The sequence below is a fragment of the Leuciscus leuciscus genome, assembly GCF_965113295.1.
Source record: "Leuciscus leuciscus genome assembly, chromosome: 14".
Lineage (NCBI taxonomy): Eukaryota > Metazoa > Chordata > Actinopteri > Cypriniformes > Leuciscidae > Leuciscus > Leuciscus leuciscus.
Window position 1 is genome coordinate 7417690 of NC_138738.1, and position 21992 is coordinate 7439681.

The 21992-nt window shown below is 40.5% G+C and overlaps 1 protein-coding gene across 4 annotated transcripts in view; it reads left to right on the forward strand.

Annotated features, from left to right (window-relative positions):
- Window positions 1-21992, forward strand: part of magi3b (membrane associated guanylate kinase, WW and PDZ domain containing 3b) — a 133083-nt gene that overhangs the window by 82695 nt on the left and 28396 nt on the right. For all 4 annotated transcript variants that reach the window (XM_082189595.1, XM_082189594.1, XM_082189597.1 and 1 more), the window contains one exon: window positions 15619-15738. In XM_082189595.1, the coding sequence (XP_082045721.1) occupies window positions 15619-15738 (120 nt within the window). The remainder of the gene's footprint in view (window positions 1-15618; window positions 15739-21992) is intronic.

Consider the following 21992-nt stretch of genomic DNA (forward strand, 5'->3'; position numbering starts at 1 on the left):
AAGCTTTGATGAGAGGAGCCGTTACTTCAAATCCGATGACGTCGATCAGCTGAGCTTTGATGCGCGCGAGCAGCGCGAGGATCACTGAAGTGACGACAGCAGAGCAGCAGTTTCGTGACAGAATTAAACTTCTCTCCTCCTGGTTCTTCTTCTTCATATTATTAATATTATTATTATTTAGAGTTGTTGTTTAAGGTTTAAATTAATCAATAAAATAGGCCTAAATAAATGTAAGCTACCCAGGTGAAAAAGACGTAGGCTACTGTTAAATGTATTAAAAATGCATTAAAGTATATTTGTATTGTAGGCCTACTAAAAACACACTCAAGTACATTTTTAATAGTACGTCTTTTTTCACCTGGGTATGTAGGCTATACTGAATCAAACTTAAGTAGCCTATAATAATAATAATAGGATAATAATATTCTCATTCTGGCCTCACAGAACCATTGGGTTCCTCCAGATGCTGGCTTTAACATAAGAGATCTTCCAGGAACCACTTAAATGTTAAAAGGTCTTCCAATAACCCTTTTATCGCATTCAAGTTCCTCTATTTTCCCCCAAAGCACTTCGAGGTCTCATGGTAATGAAAAGGTGACTCCAGAACCTCTGAACTAAATACAAAGTGCTTAAAGGATCCCATAAGTTCCAGCAAGAACCTCAAAGAATGTCAATGCTCCTCCAGTAACCCTACTATAGGAGAAAGAGCTTTGAGGCACTTAAATTACATTTTGAAGTTCCTTGAGTATCCGACAGGATATTTGAGGCTCCTTTAGTTTTTACAGTGTAGCTCAGGGGTCTCCAACACGTTGCTCGCGAGCTACCAGTAGCGTGTGGCCTGATTGGAGGTAGCTCGCCAAGGGCCGTTCACATATCACGTCTTTTGCGCGCTCAAGTTCATTATTTCAAATAATAGAAGCGACGGGCTAATTTTTTCCAGGCGCAGTGAGTCAACATGAAGGATGCGGGTGCACCCAAACACTACGGGTGTTTTTTTCTTCTCAGTAAATAAATCTTGTAGCAGAGCTTAGCTACAGCAAGCGTTTCTCGGTGGTGGAAATCCATTAGCTATTAAAACTTCTTTGTCGCTGTGGAGAGCGCAGTGCATGGTTGCATAGCAACGACAGACGCCACGGGAAAATCGGACCGAATTTGACTATTAATAATAAAAAATAAGCGAATGTGCATTGTAAATGTCAGTAATTTATCTTTTTTGACTCATTCTTTTTATAAAAACTTTTTTGTCAAAACTTTATTTGAACTTGTACATGTTAGTAGATAACACTAACTAGTAGTTAGACACTCCTTTAAAATCTGGCCATCATTTTTAATGTTATTATTTTAATGTTTATGTAAACAAAAAGTGCATATTGATGCTACGTTTATTTGTTATTTGCTGGTTTTCGACATAAAACTTGGTGAATTGATTTTATTGTGTAGTATTAGTACTTTTTGAACAGGATTCTGTGATAACCGTGATCATTTTGGTCACTATAATCATGAAATGAAATTTTCATGCCATTTCATCTCTAGTTATCATGCACTAAAATCAACTATAATTATGTGTTTTTACAGTATAATATGCAAAGTACAATTTTCTATCATTTTTTTTTATCTCTGATTCTGTTCTTTTCTCTGACATTTAAGGGTGACATATTTAGGCCTACAAAAACTATTTTAGGTCTAAAACAGTTTGGATAGTTGTTAATATGAGAGTTATGAGACATTATTTAAGAGATTTAAGTATTGTATTACATGAGTAGCTCTTGGCCACTTTCATTTTTAAAAAGGAGCTCTCAAATGAAAAAAGGTTGGAGACCCCTGCGCTGTTTCTTGCTTTTTGTAGCTCCTGTCACTCTAAATTTTCCTCTGAAGGATTTTAGTGTTAGAAACACTATAAAAAAATAAAATAAAAAAAAGCTGTTTATTTTTAAAGGTGAAAGAGAAGTTTGAAAATGGTTGTAAAAAATAAACTTTAATTGATATTATAATTGGGTTTGAGGGAAGGTGACCCATTTTAACAACTTGAAATACAGCCAGCGGAGACTGTTTAGTTGTGCATTTTATCACTGGCAATAACCGTATCAGCTTTTATATCCCAGCTGTCGAACTGTCTAATAATAGACTTTTTGATTAACGCATTTTTGTTTTATTTCTAAATCCGTTGAAGTTTAAAAAAGAAGAATTAATTATAAATGATTCCCCATTAGAATGAAGAATTACTCTTTGATGTTTTTTGGAAAATTGGAGACAATCCGAATTAGCATAAAATGACAAAAAGAACTTCCATTGGTTGCCATTTTAAGCATCGCATCGTCCTCTCTTGTCCTTAGGTCACTCTGTGCTTGGCCTAGTTACTCTCTATCTTTTCTCTCTTCTCTCTTTAACTCAGTCAGTAAATTATGAGAAGAGCCTGAAACGGCAAAGTAAAGAAAAGAGTAAAGCAGGGAAGAAATGAGGAAAAAAGTCCAAAAAGTAGAGGAAAAGGGGAGCTGGAGGAAGAGAGAGCCTCTGGTATTTGCAGTCACACAGCTGCTTTATGGAGCTATGAACAAAAGTTCTTAAAAGCTCCTCTGATGGAGAGGAATAAAGAGCAGCCTAAGGTGCCACTCATATCCCTTCTCCACCAGAATGTGCCGGGGCAGGTGGTCGCCCGGGGGATCTGTGGACCTCTTTCAGAACCGGCCTGTGATTAAACTGACTTCAGAGGTCAACAAAGATGAAACTGGCTGTTCTTACATAACCTGCTTACAGTCATTGTTTACAAGTCTTTGGGCTCACAAGAGTTTCCACTGCGTCAGAGAGCACTGCAAATGCATTAATTTCTTCAGAGATGGTATGTCGCAAGGACGTAAAGGGAAATACACAAGAGTTTGCGGAAGAGGCGTTGCATTATGCAACCAAAAGTCTGGAATAGTTGAACATTCTCTGATGTAGGTATTTGTTGAAATTTTTTAATTTTAAGATGGTCAAATTCCCTGATTGTTCACATTATTTTAAAATGGCTTAGGGCCAATTGCATAAACTTAGCCACTATGTTAAGACTGCACCTTAAGAACTAGTTTGACCAACTAGCAGTTAACCAAGAGATAATCAATCCAACTTTTCCAATTCAAATTAGACTGAAGACTAGACTGAAGACTAGTCTAAGCAGTTTATGGAACCTGCCACAAGTTCTATGTAACTAAGTCTATTTGTGACTTATATGTAACTATGATATTATAAATTGGATTTCTATTTTAGTTTATACTTAAAAAGCCAGTGCTGTCTCAGAAAAACATCAAAGACAGACTGAAGTTTTTGGCAGAATATGGGAAGTTTGATTCTGAGTGGTTCAGCAGAGTTGTGTGGAGTGAGGAATCACATTGAAACATGAGTTGCATGGTGATGCTCCAGAGCAGTGTCTTCGAAAATCTGCTGAGAAATATAATAATAAATTCATCTCTACCAGAGTGAAGCATAGAGGAAGAGGTGTCATTGTGTGGGGAGTCTTGCTAGCTGCTGCATTAGTGAGCTACTTCACTGTGAAAAGTCATTTAATGCTTTGGAGTACAGGAGAATATTGCAGAATGGTTTGCTTCCCACTATTGAAAAGTTTTTATCTAAAGAGGAATGACCAGATGTTATTAGACGACCAAGAGGTGGATTGAGAACAAGTCCATCAGGCTCATGTTTTGAAAACGTTGCTATTTTAATAATGTAATTTATTTCTGTGATGCAAAGCGCCTCGGTTACGACTGTAACCTCGGTTCCCTGAAGAGGGAACGAGCGTTGCGTCGAAAGCTGACGCTATGGGAACGCTTTGCGTGATGACGTCTTGAAGCACATGTAAAATCAGTCCAATGGTGTGGCGGAACGTCAGAGGCGGGTGACGTCACGTACCAGGAAGCTATAAAAGCCGGCCCGAAACAGAAAACGAAAGCTTCGTAAAGTCTGAAGTCGCGCTGACAGGCATGAAGGAGATATGGCAAGGCGACGCAACGCTCGTTCCCTCTTCAGGGAACCGAGGTTACAGTCGTAACCGAGGCGTTCCCTTTCAAGGGAACTCCCGTTGCGTCGAAAGCTGACGCTATGGGAACGTCTATACCAACGCCTCCATAGCTACAAATGTCTGTCCTGTGTGTAATCATGTGAGCAGCACTAAGAAGACAAAACATGAGACCCTAGAGTAGAGTCTAAATCCAGAGAGTAGAACCTGACGAAGGTGTGCGGTGAGGACCAGCCTGCCGCATCACAGACGTCCTGTAACGATACTCCTGATATAAGGGCCTTAGAGGCCGCCATACTCCTAGTAGAGAGCGACCGGACAGCCAAAGGAGAAGGCTGTCCAGCCGCCTCATAAGCCAGTGAGATAGTCTCAACCACCCACTTGCTCATCCTTTGCTTAGACACTGGACCTCCCTTGTTAGGGGAGCAAAAGTCACTTTTACGCCACAGGGCAGCTCTGTGGACATACGCGTCTAACGCCCGAACAGGGCAAAGCAAATTATTCGCCTCCTGGTCCGATTTCGAAAGGGAGGAGGACCTCCAAGTGCCACGAAGGAAACGAGATACCAAGGGGTCTTTCCCCACAGACATTCCACCCAAAGGACTGTGGTAAGCACCTATGGCCGCCACATAGACCTTTAAAGTGGACGGGGTCAGACCTGCAGTGAACCGTTCCTGCAGGAACTCCAGCACTGTACCAATTGGGCAGTGGACTGGGTCCAACCGACGGTCACTACACCAAGAAGTGAATACTCTCCACTTCAGGGCATAAAGTTTCCTCGTGGAGGGAGCTCTGGACTGTAGAATGGTCTCAACAACCTCGGTTGAGAGACCTGACTCTATGAGCTGGGCCCCCTCAGAGGCCAAGCCCACAGGTTCCACAGTTCTGGCCGAGGGTGAAATATCGAGCCCTCTGCCTGGGACAGAAGGTCCCTCCTGACGGGTAACTCCAGAGGATGCCCGTCGAGGAGGGACACAATATCGGGAAACCATACTCTGCCCGGCCAGCGCGGGGCTATAAAAAGCAGGCAAACCCGGTCCCTGCGAACTCTTTCCAGAACTACCGGGAGCAGAGCAACTGGGGGAAAGGCGTACAGACGTAGCCTCGGCCACGTCTGTACCATAGCATCCAGTCCCAGAGGAGCTGGATGCGTGAAGGAGAACCAAAGTGGACAGTGAGACGTCTCTCGAGACGCAAACAGATCCACTTATAATTTTCATATCAGCTCCACCACCTCGGGGGTGGAGCCACCATTCCCCGGGCCTCGGCCCCTGTCTCGACAGAGTGTCTGCTCCTATATTCTGGACCCCGGGGATGTAGGCTGCCTTGAGTAACAGCAACTTCCCCTGGGACCACAAGAGGATATGGCATGCCAGCGCAAACCCCCTTGATATAGGCAACTACCGACGTGTTGTCCGTATGTAGTACACATGGTGTCCCCTGAGACCTGTGATAAAGCTCCTCAGAGCCCGGAAGACAGCTAACATCTCTAGGCTATAGAATGCCAGGAACGATGATGGTCCTCCCACAGACCTTGAGATGAGCGACCCTCAGGATCGCTCCCCAACCCGTGAGGGAAGCATCCGTCGTTAGCAGTTTGCGACGACAAGGAGCTCCCAGCACTGGGCCCTGGGACAGGAACCAAGGTTTCTTCCACATAACCAAGGCACGTAGGCATCACCGCGTGACCTTGATTGTGCGAAATGGGTTGCCCCTCGGGGAAAAACCCTCTGGTCCTGAGCCACCACTGCAGGGGCCTCATGTGCAGCAGTCCAAAAGGTATCCCGTTGGAAGCTGCTGCCATGAGACCCAACAGTCTCTGGAACTGTTTGACAGTGAGTAGCTGGCCTAGCTTTACACTTCTCACAGCTGCCAGGATGGAATCGAAGCGTGGCGATGACAGGCGCGCCTGCATCGACACTGAATCCCAAACCACGCCTAAAAAAGTGGTCCTCTAAAATGGAGAAAGCACACTCTTCTTGGCGTTCAGCCGTAACCCCAACTCTTTCATATGGGCGAGAACAACATCTCGATGTTGAACCGCCATCTAATGCGACTGAGCTAAAATCAACCAATCGTCGATGTAGTTCGTGATGCGAATACCCCGGAGGCGCAGAGGCGCCAGAGCTGCATCCACGCATTTGGTGAAAGTGCGGGGTGATAAAGCCAGGCCGAATGGAAGAACTCGATATTGGTATGCTTTGCCCCCGAAAGCAAACCTCAGGAACTTCCAATGACACGGACGGATGGAAATATGCGTCCTTGAGGTCTATCGTGACAAACCAGTCCTCGGACCTGATCTGTGGCACGATTTGTCTCAAGGTTAACATTTTGAACTTGAGCTGCATGTACTCGTACAGAACTCGAAGATCTAAAATGGGACGCAATCCCCCGTCCTTTTTTGGAACTATGAAGTACCGGTTGTAAAACCCGGTTTCCCTGTTGGAGGGGGGTACATATTCTATGGCCCCTTTCTCTAACAGAGTGTTTACTTCCTGTTCCATAACCAGAACCTGCTCGGGGCCCACCACTGTGGGCAGGACCCCCATAAACCGCGGTGGGCGTTAATAGAATTGTATCTAATACCCTTTTTCCACGGTCTGCAGGACCCAACGAGAAACATTTGACAGTAGCTTCCACGCTGTCAAAGATTCTACTAGAGGTACCAGTCTCTCGAGACTGGTTTCTGGATTTTGTTGCTGTTGAGTAGTCGGTTCGTCGCCCTGTAACGGCGCACCGGCAGGGAACGACCAAACAGACTGCTCCAGCACCCTCCTCAGAGGGGGCGGGCATCCCGAGGCCACTACGTTTCCGGGTGGACCTTGAGATATGTGCTCGCCGGAGACCGCTGCGCCCTGTAACACCGGAGGCGGCAGGGTTGGCAGAACGGTCCCCTGAGGGCACCGAAGAGAGACGGCACCGTATTTTTCTCCTGCTGTTGAGTAGTCGGTTCGTCGCCCTGTAACGGCGCACCGGCAGGGAACGACCAAACAGACTGCTCTAGCACCCTCCTCAGAGGGGGCGGGCATCCCGAGGCCACTACGTTTCCGGGTGGACCTTGAGATATGTGCTCGCCGGAGACCGCTGCGCCCTGTAACACCAGAGGTGGCAGGGTTGGCAGAACGGTCCCCTGAGGGCACCGAAGAGAGACGGGCACCGTGAAAAGAGGTGTTAACCGCTCTGCTTCGGGGGGACTACCCTCATTTGTCCTGAGCCCTCAGACATCAGGACTTTTTCCCAGCAGCCTTCTTGGCGGTAATAACGGTCCGCAGATCCGTTTTACCCCTCGAAGACTGCTGGGTTTGAGAGCGCCCTCCGTGTCCCCGAGATTTTTGTGGGGGAGCACGAGAGGACACACTCTGTTTTTGAGTGGCACGATGTTCAGCGCTCTTTTTAGAGGAGTGAGGCTGCTCCCGCTCAGCAGCCTCAATGAAAGAACGGCGGGGGAGAAGTTTTTGTAATGCAGCTGCCTGTTTAGCAGCTTCCTGAGATTTAGCTACCGCACTGTTTACTGCATCACCAAATAAACCAACAGTGGAAACCGGAGCATCTAAGAGAACGTGCTTTTCTTTCTCTTTTATATCGCTCAAATTGAGCCACAGATGCCTCTCAGTGGCCACCAGGGCTGCCATAGACCGCCCGATTGATTTAGCGGTCTCCTTGGTGGCCCTGAGAGACAGATCTGTGGCTCTGCGTAGTTCAGCCACTGTGTCAGGACCAATTCCCCCGCCCTCCTCTAAATCCCCCAATAATTCTGCCTGATAGGCTTGCATAATAGACATCGTATGCAGACACGCTGCAGCTTGACCAGCGGCTGCATACGATTTATGAACCAGAGATGATGTGAATTTTACTGGCTTAGAGGGAAGTGAAGGAGCTTTCAGGGAAGATGCCGTTGCTGGAGAGAGATAGCTCGCAAGCGTCTCCTCCACCTTCGGCATCTCCCCATAACCATATTCTTTATATTTGTGAATGTAAGAATAGTGGGATGTTTGTGGTGCATACACTCTGTATGAAACCGGTTTTCCCCACGATTTCGACACCTCGGTTTGGAGATCGGGGAAAAACGGAAGGCTTCTTCGCTGAGGCTGTGTACGAGATGGCAGGAAGCGTTCGTCGAGCTTACTTTTCGAACGAACGTCCTGCCTATCCTCTGGCCACTCAATAGATAGTCTGTCAACTGCTCTAGTAATAACATCGAGCAGTTCCTCAAACGCATGAGACTGAGGTGGCGAATCCTCAGACTCAGCTTCAATACTCACAACATCCAACTCCTCAGAGCTGGACAGTTGCAGTATTGGTGCCTCTATCGGGGGGGAAGAAACCGCAATGCGTGCTTCCACACCCTGATGAGAGGCACTGGATCTGTCAGATTGATGCTGAGATAAGGCAGAGCCCGTCTCAACATCCACTGACAGATCCATTTGCGAACCCCAGGTCTGAGATCGCCGCCGAGCCTCAGCCGCGGCGGGACCCGAGCCCTGGGGAACGCGATCGGGATTGAACCGAGCCAAGCGGGATCGGAGCGTGCGCAATGGAAGCGCGTCGCAATGCACACAGTCACCACCCTCGAGTGCTGACTGGGCATGCTCCTCACCCAAACAAACAACACAAAGAGTGTGAGTATCACCTCCCGTTAAATAACGCGGGCAGGGATGGACACACACTCTAAACTGCTGCTTGCTCGCCATACTGAATATATATATATATAATATAGACAGACAACACCAAATAACAAGGACAGATTCAACACAGAGCGCAACTGAAGACTCAGAAAGCTTTCGTTTTCTGTTTCGGGCCGGCTTTTATAGCTTCCTGGTACGTGACGTCACCCGCCTCTGACGTTCCGCCACACCATTGGACTGATTTTACATGTGCTTCAAGACGTCATCACGCAAAGCGTTCCCATAGCGTCAGCTTTCGATGCAACGGGAGTTCCCTTGAAAGGGAACTGAATTTTCAGAATCATTGCTCCAGTCTTCAGTGTCACGTGATCCTTCAGAAATCAGAACACATTCAGTCAGCTGATTTGCTGCTCAAGAAACATTTCTTATTGTAAAATATGTTTTAAAAAATGTGTTGCTTAATATTGATGTTAATGAGCATTTATTTGAAATATAAATATTTTGCAGCATTATAAATGTCTTTACTGTGACTTTTGATTAATTTAATGTATCATTGCTAAATAAAAGTTTTTTTTAAAAAGATTTAAAAATAAGTTCGTATAATGTCATAACAATCAACTCAATTTACATATGATTTTTGCAAAAAAAGGAAAATAGAAAGGGGCTAGAAAATCTGTGCAACAGAACACATTTAGCAACATCTCTTCTCCTCTACTCCCTTCTTTATCATTATGTTATGGACATTGAACAAGGTAACCCCTTTTAACCTCGCCAGTAGATATTCACATCTATAACCATCGCTGCTGTTTCGATTCCCTCTTCTCGTGGCATTTACACAGTTGCTCCCTAAGGAAAATGTAAAGGAGCCTGTTTTTAATATTATTTGCTCTCAAGTTAGAGTCAAGTCTCCGCAGACACTTGACTCTGGCATTTCACTTTGCTGCATCTAATGTAAATGTCCTTTAAATGACAGTAGAGCCTGGTGGCATTTCCTAGCACACAAACGAACAGAGCCGAGAAATGTCATCTTTTATTTTTGGCCTTTTATTCGCAAGAAATGCCACCCTCAGGTGTGTCTTATGAGGATTTTGCTGCTAAACAACCCACCTCTGAAATTAGGTCCAAATGTGTACTGTTTCTGTTTGATATTTTTTGAGCAAACACACTCAACGCAGGCTTAAACACACAGAATTAACATTTTTATCTTGGTTTAGGGGTAAAAAAGCATGCATGCATTTGAGTTGATTGGAGAAATAGTTCACCCCAAAATTTAAATTCTCATCATGTTGTTCCAAATCCATATTACTGTTGTTTGTTGACACAAATGAAGAAATATACAGTGTGTGTATACGTATAGCCTGGGCAAGACTTAGCCTTACCATGGCCACGAACTTGAGATTAGCGTGGAATTTTCTCACTCAAACCACTGCCTGCTGCTGCTTCTGATTACTTTTAGAGGGAAAAGCTGCCCATAACTGCTGGTCTAGGATCCGTTTTCTCCGTAATGATAGCATTTTGGTGAAACATATTTGGCAAACGATCCAGTGTGTATCTGTGTTTGCGCTGGAGAACTTCAAAGGTTTCTATTTACAACATGGTTTGCAGCGTTGAGCTGTATAGCCAATCACAAACATATCTGTTGATTTCTTGGACGCAATGGCCAATCAGAGGTGTTTAAGTTTAAACACTGAACAAAAACTGCAGGGTTTTGAGCGGTGAGTGGATTCTGAGTTCTGCACACTCGCAAATCCTCTCATTAAATTATACTGGTGTTCAAGGACAAGCACTAAGCTGGTTCAAATCATACCTATCTGACCGCTACCATTTTGTCTATTTAAATGGAAAAAAATCGATCATAACTCCAGTAAACTATGGAGTGCCGCAGGGATCTGTATTAGGCCCTCTGTTATTTTCCATATATATGATGCCACTTGGAAATATTATAAGGAAACATGGAATTAGTTTCCATTGTTATGCTGATGACACTCAAATATATATTTCATCACGGCCGGATGAAAACGCTAAATTTTCCAAATTGACAGAGTGTGTTAAAGATATAAAAGATTGGATGACGCGTAATTTTCTTTTATTAAATCCTGACAAGACAGAGGTAATACTTATCGGTTCAAAAAACCGCCCACAAAACCTCGCACAATACAACTTTAACATCATAGGATGTCCTGTTACTTTATCCTCTACAGTAAAAGACCTGGGTGTTATACTCGATTGCAACCTGTCTTTTGAAAATCATATTTCATATGTTACAAAAACAGCCTTTTTCCACCTTAGAAACATTGCTAAGCTACGTAATATGCTATCAGTTTCTGATGCAGAAAAGTTAGTTCATGCATTCATGACCTCGAGACTGGATTACTGTAATGCTTTATTAGCTGGTTGTCCTGCATCCTCAATAAACAAGCTACAGTTAGTCCAAAATGCCGCCGCTAGAGTTCTTACGAGATCAAGAAAATATGATCATATAACACCGATTTTATCATCACTGCATTGGTTACCTATAAAGTTCCGTATTAATTACAAGGTATTGCTACTGACTTATAAAGCCCTAAACGGCTTAGCTCCAGTCTATTTAACGGATCTTCTATCGCCCTATAATCCATCGCGCTCTTTAAGATCACTAAATTCAAGGCTTTTGGTCATACCTAGGATATCCAGAACCACCAAAGGAGGGAGAGCATTTTCACATTTGGCTCCAAAACTCTGGAATAGTCTTCCTGATACTGTTCGTTGCTCAGACTCGCTCTCCCAGTTTAAAACTAGATTAAAGTCGCATCTCTTCAGCCAGGCATTCATATAATCCTACAGTTCAAACTACAATCCGGCCTCTAGCTCATAAATGCCAGAGGAGAACTGGCCCCCGACTGAGCCTGGGTTCTCCCAAGGTTTTTTTTCTCCATTAGGTCACCTGATGGAGTTTTAGGACACCATTAGGTCACTTGATGGAGTTTTTCGGTTCCATGCCACTGTTGCCTTTGGCTTGCTCAGTTGGGGATATTTTGGGGATGTTTAATTTAATTTTATCAATCAATAAATTCCTCTTGAAACAAACTTTGTTGTATTATTTTAATTTAATACTGTGAAGCTGCTTTGATACAATCTGTATTGTGAAAAGCGCTATACAAATAAACTTGACTTGACTTGACTTGACTTATAACAAACAATTATGAAAATAAGAGATTCATTGTGTAGTCAGCTTCACTGATTATAACAAAACTTGAGATTGCGATGAACTAAGAGTCGGCTTTTTAGTGATTATAAAGGGAGCGGTCTTTGCATGCTTTCTGCCATGCCAAATCTTGCGTACAGTATGCTTGCTTTTCTGTTAAAATTAACAGTGGTTTGTGAACGTAAACGCTTTAAGATTTTTTTTTTTATCCTGACAGTTCATGCTGTGATCTGTAGATTGTGCGATGGTGACACGTAATTTGAAAGTATTTCAAGGAAATCTATTTAAATATGTTTTTTAAAGGGGAAGTGCATCTCTTAGCAGGGCCGGACTGGGACAAAATTGGGAAATCTCACTCTCATCCAGGCCATCCCATAAACAATTTTTCGACCATTTTCACAACCATTTTTTTGTATGCCTGTCACATAAAAAATGTCTAAATCCTTAGGCTGGGGCCATGCAAGATACTGTAATTACAGTTTTTTACAACCTCTAGGACACATTTCTCAATAGGTTATTTTTTCAAAACTCTCCTACCAACTTCCAACTTGGGACAACAGTTAATTTCACGTTCAAAATGCACTAAAACTACCAAAACACTTAAAAAACGTCACAAATCAAGTAATTCTTCCAGAACACTAGCAAAGGTTTCACCCAACTAACACACTTTGTCAATCATAAAACACAGACCTAAAAAGCACTAACAAGAGGCAGCTTTAAAATGTCTTTACAAAACAAGAATGACAGCTGTCGACTGTTCAGAATTCACTGCAGTATATGTTACAAGATCCAAGTTTACAGTTTTTTCCCTTTTGTATAGAGGGTGATGAAATTGAAAGACTAACACTAGTGTAGGTGTTCAACTCTATTTGCTTTGATGGTATTTTTTTTTTTTTTTTTTATATGGCATTACTGTAGAAATCTTGCAAATTTCTGTCTTATTATGTTAGGGTTTGAACATAAATTTAACAGTTTTGAAGAGTAAGTAAACGTGCAAATTGACCTCACTTCCATTTTCCTTTTTCTCCACTTCATTTCCCCAGATATCTCTGTCTGATTTTTTTTTTTTTTTTTTGTGTAGCTACTTTTTCTCTCTCTCTGTTTTTCTTGCACCTGTCACTTTTTCACCAGCAGTTCTACTGTAATAAACAGCACTGTCTCAATCTTGTTGCAAAACAACCACCAATCTTAATTTATTTTAGGTAATTTCAAAGTATTACATTAGGACAATGTGTTGTAGTTGTTGTTGTTGTTGTTGTTGTTTTGTCTTAAAAAGACTTAAAGGGATACTTCACCTCTGGAAAGATGAGTGTGTATTTAAAATAGGTCATTTATGTAGAAGAAATGTGAAGACATTTTTGAATTTGGAGTTTTCTAGACTGAGAAAAGCCAGAAAATTTATTTTTGGCTTATGTGGATGAAAGACAACAACTCCCAGAATGCACTTGCTTCGCTGCTCTACGAGGCCACGCCTCCCGGTTAGAGAGCACAGTTAAAAACAACAAGGTTAGGCTACTTGTGAGTCTCCGTGACGAGTTTGCCCGGGATATCGAGATCGCCCAAAATGTCCGGGATTTGGCTTTTGCGTTCTACAGTCGCCATTCATCATGTTTACTGTGGCGAGCAGGACGAGGCTGAGGGGCGCGGGAGAACGGCGCGAGGCCGGTGGCGTCATTACTGAGACGCGCCGGTCTCCTATCTCTCACGGAGGAGCGGGAATTTTCTTAGCAATGTTAAAACTCACATCAACCGATCACTTGTTTAGCGTTCATGTAAACACTACATTCAGATTTACCAATCAGAATGAATTCAGTTACATTGAAACAAAAGGTGTGCATGTAAACAATGAATGGCGACTGCAGAAAGCAAAAGCCGAATCCCGGACATTTTGGACGATCTCGACGGACGGACATGTCCGGGAAAAAGAGGATGGTAACCCCGACTACTCAGCTTTCTCCTACTACTCAGCTTTCTCCACAGAACAAGAGCCTGTTAGCTTAGCTTCCAAAGAAAGACGGCTGATACTGTGTACATTCTGTGAGTGAGATCCCACCCTCTATGGGCGGGTTGAAAACATGTAGGACAGCTCCTCCTACTGGCTGTAGTCTTTAGCCTCTGGCCAGAAAATCCTCCGATGACGCAAAATGAAGATTTTTGCGTCATCGGAGGATTTTTTCCAGACAAAAAATGCATAAATCTCTCATCTCAGGGGGATATGAGGGTGGAAAGCACGGTAATTCGAAAATACTACAGGTTTTCTACTAATACAAAGCTTAATGCTAAATCCTGAAGTATCCCTTTAAGTACCCAAAATTTAACTAAACTATATTTCATACAAATATATTTAACATAATTTTCTAAATTGCCTAAATGTCAAAATTAGTACAAGAATAACTACATCATGCTTTAGAGAAAAATCCTAATATTTAAAAATGTATTGCATTATTATGACTTTTAATAATTTTTAATAATTTTTGTTGTTGTCTACCCTAGTTCCCTCCAAACACACAATAAATCGATGTGAATATCTGTCTGCTAAATGATTACTGTAACTTTACAATATATATATTTTGTTCAATGATGAACTTTAGCATACATTATTTTGAACGATGATAATAATATAGGGTGCTGCTAAAATTTGCTAGCGGTTTATTGCTTAAGGTAACGAGAAAAAAAACTAGCCTTTTTAAAGATGAAACTAAGCTGCACTTGATTGCCCTGAACAAGTCAGTAATTTTGCTACATTTCGCCGCTTCTTCTTGGAGAGCTTCCTTTTGCATGCCTGCTTCCTCTTCATCCTCAAGCCTCTTTTATTCGCACTGGTTACTCGGTTCGAAACTGTTTGGTGCGAGAGCCAAATCGTAGCGCTGCCAGTCAAGACTAACCGATTCATGATATATTAGCGATTTATTATCGAATGTAGAATTCGGAAATTATTATTTTAGTACATTGGGCAGGCAATAATATACAATTATATATAGGCCTGGATAAAAAATAAAAAAAGGTAGCGGGAATTCTTCCGGTGCTCCCAATCCGGGCCTGTCCTTAGCCTTAGAGTTGGTTCACCCTCCGCCTATGATTATAGATCAGCTTGAACATCCTGCAAAATATCTACTTTTGTGCCTTGCTGAAGAAAGAAATTCATACAAGTTTGGTACAACATTAGGATGAGTAAATGTTGTCTGGGCTGAGAAACTGAAGGGTGAAAATATAGTAGTACTATAAATATAAAGATTACTACACTGCAGACATTTTTTTTCAAAAGTGTCAAATGCTTCAGAGACCGAATCTCATTGTACAGTCTGTGCACACTTTCCACCTCTGTCACCTTCTCCCTTGTGAATAAAGCAATCTGTGACTACACTAGGCTCGAATAACACACTAAATAACACAAGATTTCCTCTGATATGATGTAATATGTTCTTGTTCTACTCAGTTTGTCTAATACTGTACATCTCTGTGTGTTTCCAAACCATTTTCATATCAATTATGTTAAAGCATGTAATTTTTCATCCTTTTAAAGCCTCGCAAATTGCCAATCCCTCTTTTTTTAAACCAGTTTTCCATGTAACCCATCCAGTTTCCCAGTTTCCAGGTCTTATCCTTGGGAGTTTGAGATCAGTTCTATTTACAGTTCCGAATGGAGTGCACTTGTTCTCAAATGAAATTCTGAAATGAAACCAGGGAATCCAATTTTAATTTTGGTCAATCTGAGGCTGTGTTTAGACAGACACAAAGTTTACAGCACATGGGATTGTGGGTGTAGGATATTCTTACCAGAACTAGTTTACTGTCACTAATTGTGTTTGTTTTACTGGAAGGTACCACTCGGATGCCCAGAGATGGGGAGGTTCCCGGAGTGGACTATAATTTCATCAGTGTGGGGGATTTTCGCATCCTGGAAGAGAGTGGATTACTGCTGGAGAGCGGAACATATGATGGTATAAAACACACTCTCTATACTGATATTCTTCATACAAACATCCCAAACCATGCACATGAATGATACCTCAGATCATGTGGCCTGTTGTAAAGATGCTAGTTGTTTTCCAAGCCTACTGTAGCTGGTAGACGATATACTGTAACGGGTGAAAAATTCACATCGAAAGCAGTTTTTTATTTACAAGAACCAAAGCCTAAAATCTAAGCTTAACCAACATTTAATCACTTTTCTTATGCTGCAATATTTCTGGAAATGCACATTTAGTGTTAACATTTGACAGTTGTGTTTTTTACCTGAAGTAAACTCTGACACCAACACCTCTAGGCATTAATTTTGTCCAAAAAGAATTTCATGACAATGCAGCCTCAAAAATTTACTGTATGATGGATTTAGCCTCCAAATCTTACAGGCAGAGTCAGTGAGTCAGTGAGTCAGTTAGCACAGGTTTACACCATACAAACAAGCTTTGCAGAGCTTGAGGCAAACTGCTGAAAAAGTACACATAAGGAAGACAAAAGTCACAGTCTGTTCCCTGTAATGGCTCTTTCCACAAATAGATATATACTGTATGTGTATATATATTGCAAAAAATAGCCAATGAAAGGAGCTGTGTGTGTATGTATGTGCATATATATATATATATATGCACACACATATTATCTATATCTATTATATAAAAAATATTATATTTTGTTATATAATAAACATATTTTTATTTTTATTTTTATTTTATGAATTGTTCAAAGAAGTAGACACACATACTACCATTCAAAAGTTTGGCGTCAGTAAGATTTTTTAAAATAATGATTACTTTTATTCAGCAAGGATGCATTAAATTGATAAAAAGTGACAGTATAAAAACATTTATAATGTTACAAAAGATTTATGTTTCAAATGTTCTATTCATCAAAGAATCCTGAAAAAAAATGCATAATTTTTTCAACACTGATAATAGTAAGAAATGTTTCTTGAGCACCAAATCAGCATATTAGAATGATTTCTTAGAAGACTGGAGTAATGATGCTAAAAATGTATCACAGGAATAAATTACATTTTAAAATATATTAAAATTGAAAAAGTGTTCTTTTAAATTGTAATATTTCATAATATTGCTGTTTTTTTTACCATACTCAAATAAATGCATGCCTTGGTGAGCATAAGAGGCATTTTTAAAGAACATTAAAAATCTTTTGAAAGGTACTATATATATTTATTTTTTTCAGAGGCCTTACTTTTTCCTTAAATAATAAAAGCGTTGCGTGTTTGTCCTCCCCTCTGCAGTCTAGTTGGTTTGAATGTCTCTGTCCTGAGAGACAGATAGCGTGCCAGGCGAGTGCATTCACTGTGGCCCCATGTCGATAGCGGGACCAGGGACTCATGCCAGGCAAAGCCTGCTGAGACAGGGAGCCATGCCAATAAGAAATGCCCATATGTGCTCTGTTCTGATCCTAGGACACACACACATGCATGAAAACACACATGGATACTCTAATCCCAGCAAACTGTTCCTCAAAGGAATAGTTCACCCTGAGTTACAATCAGGTTTTACAACATATTTACTTTAGAGCAAGAATGATATGACATTTTACCTTTGATGCAGCTTTATATAGATTTACAACATCTAATGTCTCAATGTGGTCATGCTTGAGCAATTGCAAACAGTTTCTATGCCTTTCTGATTCCCTCATTCCAGTAGTGTGGATAAATTTACAACCCTCAAGGCAGCTTTTAATGTAATCCTGTCTAAGCAAGCTTGGTTGAATTAAGAGTTGATCCTGATCAATAAAGATTTTAGCACTTCTTGTAAGCACACAGAGAATCTCAATGGAGGCGATCTGTAAACATGAATTGGCTGTGGCACAATTCACTGTACTTACTGCCTGTTGAATCACATATCAACACCATTTTATTCCAATAAATGGATAGATGTTCTATGCTCACATGGAGTAATTCTCATTGAAAAATCAAATATATTGTAAGAGTCTGAATATGCTTGATAAAAATGTTGGATTAAGAAACTTAAGTCTATTTTTAGGGCAGATAAGTTGTTTAGTGAGTTATACATCGGGAAAAAATCTGTCTGGACACAAAAATTTAACAGTTTAAATATGCAAATAATGCAAAAAAAGATTAATTTTAAAATGTTCTTCATTTTCTTTATTTAAAGTATGTCTTTTCTTTTGATTTATGAAGTGAAATGTGACATTTTTCTTTGCGATTTAAAAAAAAAATGGTGAGATTCGCGCAAATAAATATTCATTTTTTTTCTTCATGTTTTCTAAATGAATTTGCAGAAAATTAGTATACATTTCATGAAATGTATGCAGTATGTGTAATGTTGCTGAGGAAGACAGACGAAGACGAGGATCTAAACGCAGGGTGATTTAATGAAGTAACACAAAACAGAGAACACAGAACAAAAGAACAAAACCTTGGGAATCACAGAGAGATACAACCATTACACATACAACAACTGACGAAGTAACAAGTGAAACACAAGGGTTATAAATACACAGGGACCAACAAGCAAGGGGGTGTGGCTAATTAGAAACACCTGGGAAGACTAATAAACTAGAAAACCACAAAGGACTACAAAACATGGCACAGAACAGGAAATAAGTCCACACAAGACAGGAATCATGACAGTATGGTTGCTACTTTGGTCCACTTATGTTGTGTAAAGCCTATAAACCTCTGTTATCTGTCCATATCTATCTATTTTGATATTATAGCTGCACTTTATGTGCAACAAAATATTTTTGACATCATTAAGAGAACGCTGGGACAACGTTCACCTCGTTCTCAGATTATATGGCTCTCTGCAGATTACTGGTGACAGATGACGCTGTAAATCTGCTCAGATACTGAGACTAGCACATACCTTTATGATTCTGTCATGGTTAGTCTATATGGGCTGATTAATCAGGGTTACAGCTAGGGGTGTGCGATATGGAAAATGTACATCCCCAAGTAAAAAAATTCTAGTGATTGGTCACATCTAAATTTTTCAATTAGTCTGACGTATTATTTCTCATTGAGCCAATGTTAACAGACTATTGCAACAAGAATTACACTTGGGCCAATTTAAAAATTTTGATGTGACCAGCCACTAGAACATTTTGATTTGGAGAGGTTAGAAATTTTTTACAGTGTGGGCGATACGACCAAAACCTTATTTCACTTTATTTTATTTCGTTATTTGATCTTTTTTTTATAAAAAATAAGAATAAAGATGCAAATGACAAATAATATGAATAAAATGAAATAAACAGTGCTTTAATTTTGTCTATTCCTGTAGGTGTGCAATGACAGTTCGGACGCTGAGGAAATTGTAAATGTTTACTCGTATGACGGACCTCAGCCATATAATTATGAGCCTGTTTATGAAGCCTAGAGAGAAGGAAAGGCCAGGATTAGACAGAACAACGGTCAGAGACAAATTGAGTTGTGGTGTGAGGAAAACAGGGCAGGTGTCTTGGTAAGAGACCAGTGTTAGCTGTAGTGTTAACACTATGCTCAGATCACAATGTTGTACAGATTATTACCATGTATCAGGCAATAGCAAAGCTAGTATTGGACCCTTACCTGCATGTGTTGTGTCAGCCATTAGGAGACAGTTTCCAGAGGAAGTGGGGTTTTATAAAGGCTTTGAATGGCCCCTTTTTAGTGACGATCATTTTTTTTTTTTTTTTACACAATCACAATTGTCTTTCTGTATAAAAACGTTATATGTAGAAACAGCCAACACAAACATTAAAAGTTAAAGTGGTTTGTGTTAATAATAAGTTTCGGCTGCAGACTAATAACAAACACAAATGCATTACATTAAAAGTTTATGTATGATATGTTCATGAATTAAATTAAGACAAGGCACATTTTGTAAAACAGATGTACACTAAGTGATCTCTGACGGATCTGTGACTGTCATGTTTCCCACCGGCGGCCGAACCACATGCTGACGACGGACCAGGCGGACCTGATGAAGGAGCTGTGACAGTGTGCTCACAGTCTCACTTGGTTCTTGCTTCGGCATCCCATGTTGAACTCCATCATATCGCCGGTGTGGTGGCGTATTTCAACCCCCGGCAAATTATTACACCCCTAGCATTGGTAATTCGGCACAACACCGGCAAACGAAACGAAAAAACGTTTTTTTTTCAACAGTCAAGGAAACTGTCACGTTTTCTACTAAATTGGTGCCCTTATGTCTTGCAAAACAATTTTAAATCCTGCATTAACTTTTCAAGGTTATATATTAATTGTAAAAAAAAAAAAGAAAAAAAAAAGCAATATGTCGTTTAAGTAGCCTACTTGCGTGGTTTGACAGGTTTTTAGTTTGCGCACGCTTCGGGTGTACACGCTCAGCTTATGTTAGAACAGCGTGCAAATAAAAGTTTAACTTGCAAGACTTTAACACGCATGCAAATCATAAACTTTAGTGATGGCGAAGAATTGTAATGTCTTGTGAGTGCAACCCTACCGCTGCGTTACTAAACGTGATATGAATGAATGTTACATTGCACAGTATGTTGAGATGAGAATGTTACATTGCACAGTATGTTGAGATGAGAATGTTACATTGCACAGTATGTTGAGATGAGAATGTTACATTGCACAGTATGTTGAGATGAGAATGTTACATTGCACAGTATGTTGAGATGAGAATGTTACATTGCACAGTATGTTGAGATGAGAATGTTACATTGCACAGTATGTTGAGATGAGAATGTTACATTGCACAGTATGTTGCAACTGATGAATGTGGGCTGTAACATGATACTATGATCTCTCTTCAAACGCAGATCGTGGAGACAATTTAATAATTCACGATCTAAAATCGTCATATCGCACACTCCTACAGCATAATGCAGCCTAGCATTTATTTCAAACCATGTTTAAATGTAGTCTATTTGAGTTTTCTTAATAACTATTCCAAGTCGTATGTAATGTTCCATTAGCATCTAGTGCTATTGTAGTCAAGACCAAGACCAGTGTGTGTTGAGACCAAGACAAGATCAAGACTTTGAGGTGTTTGAGGCTGAGACAAGACTGGCCTTGAGACACTATTAGCATCACATCTATTCTTGCTTTGAAATGTTTGGAATTTTTTTGTTTTTTAAAAGAAGTCTCTTATATTCATCACCAAGGCTGCATTTATTTTATCAAGATTTTCAGTAAAAACTGTAATATTGTGAAATATGATTACAATTTGATATAACCGTTTTCTGTTTGAATACATTTTAAAAAGTAATTTCTTCTTGTGATGGCAAAGATAGAATTTTCAGCAGCCATTAGTTCAGATTAGGGCTGGGGATCGATTCAGATGTTCCAATTCGATTCGATTTCGATTCGCAAGCTCTCAATTCGATATATATATTTCAAATGCATTCAATGAATAGACAGGATTTTGATGCAAGATAAAAAATGTATGCTGAAAATTGGACAAGTCAGAACAGTTGCACGGTTGATCAAACAGGATCAGGTTATTTTATGTGTTAGATAAAACAAACATAAAATCTCACAGCATTAGCTGTAACCTGGAGACTGCAAGCCTATGAACAATGTATGAAAACTAATACTGGCTTTTGGGTGATAGATAAATAAATGTAGAAAAAAATCGATTCGTGGCCTTTGAGAATCGATTTTGAATCGCCCACATTTAAAAAAAACGATTAATCGGAAAATTGATTAATCCCCAAAAAATGTTTTTGCCCGGTACATCATTAAAAGACATCATTAAAATGTTGGTGCTCAAGAAACATTTCTTGTTATTATCAATGTTGAAAACAGTTTAATCAAAAATCAAACTGAAATCATCTGCTTGATATTTTTGTGTAAAACCGTGATATATGCTACTGTTAAAAAAAGTTTTAACGTTTTAAAGTTTTTTTTTAAGGTTGCTTGCCACTTAACAAAGTTCAACTGTTGTTGGTTGTTCTAAATGTTGTTCAGACAACCTTCCTGTCTAATTGTGCTGATTTTCTTCACCATAATAAGCTGCAAACTGGATCGGAATTTATCCTGATTTTAAAATGTGTCTCTCAGTGAGACTATAGTCTTGGTAACATGCTGTTTTCGCATGACATAATGTATAACAAATGTTGTGGTAGCAGCACAAACACTTTCCTTACGCTGTGACACTGGAAAGAAGGAGATCCATTTGTAGAATGAAGAGAGACAGAGAGGGAAGGAGTGAATATTCTTCACTGCATATTCATGAGAGGTGAGCGAAGTTGTCAACAGTAGTTAATT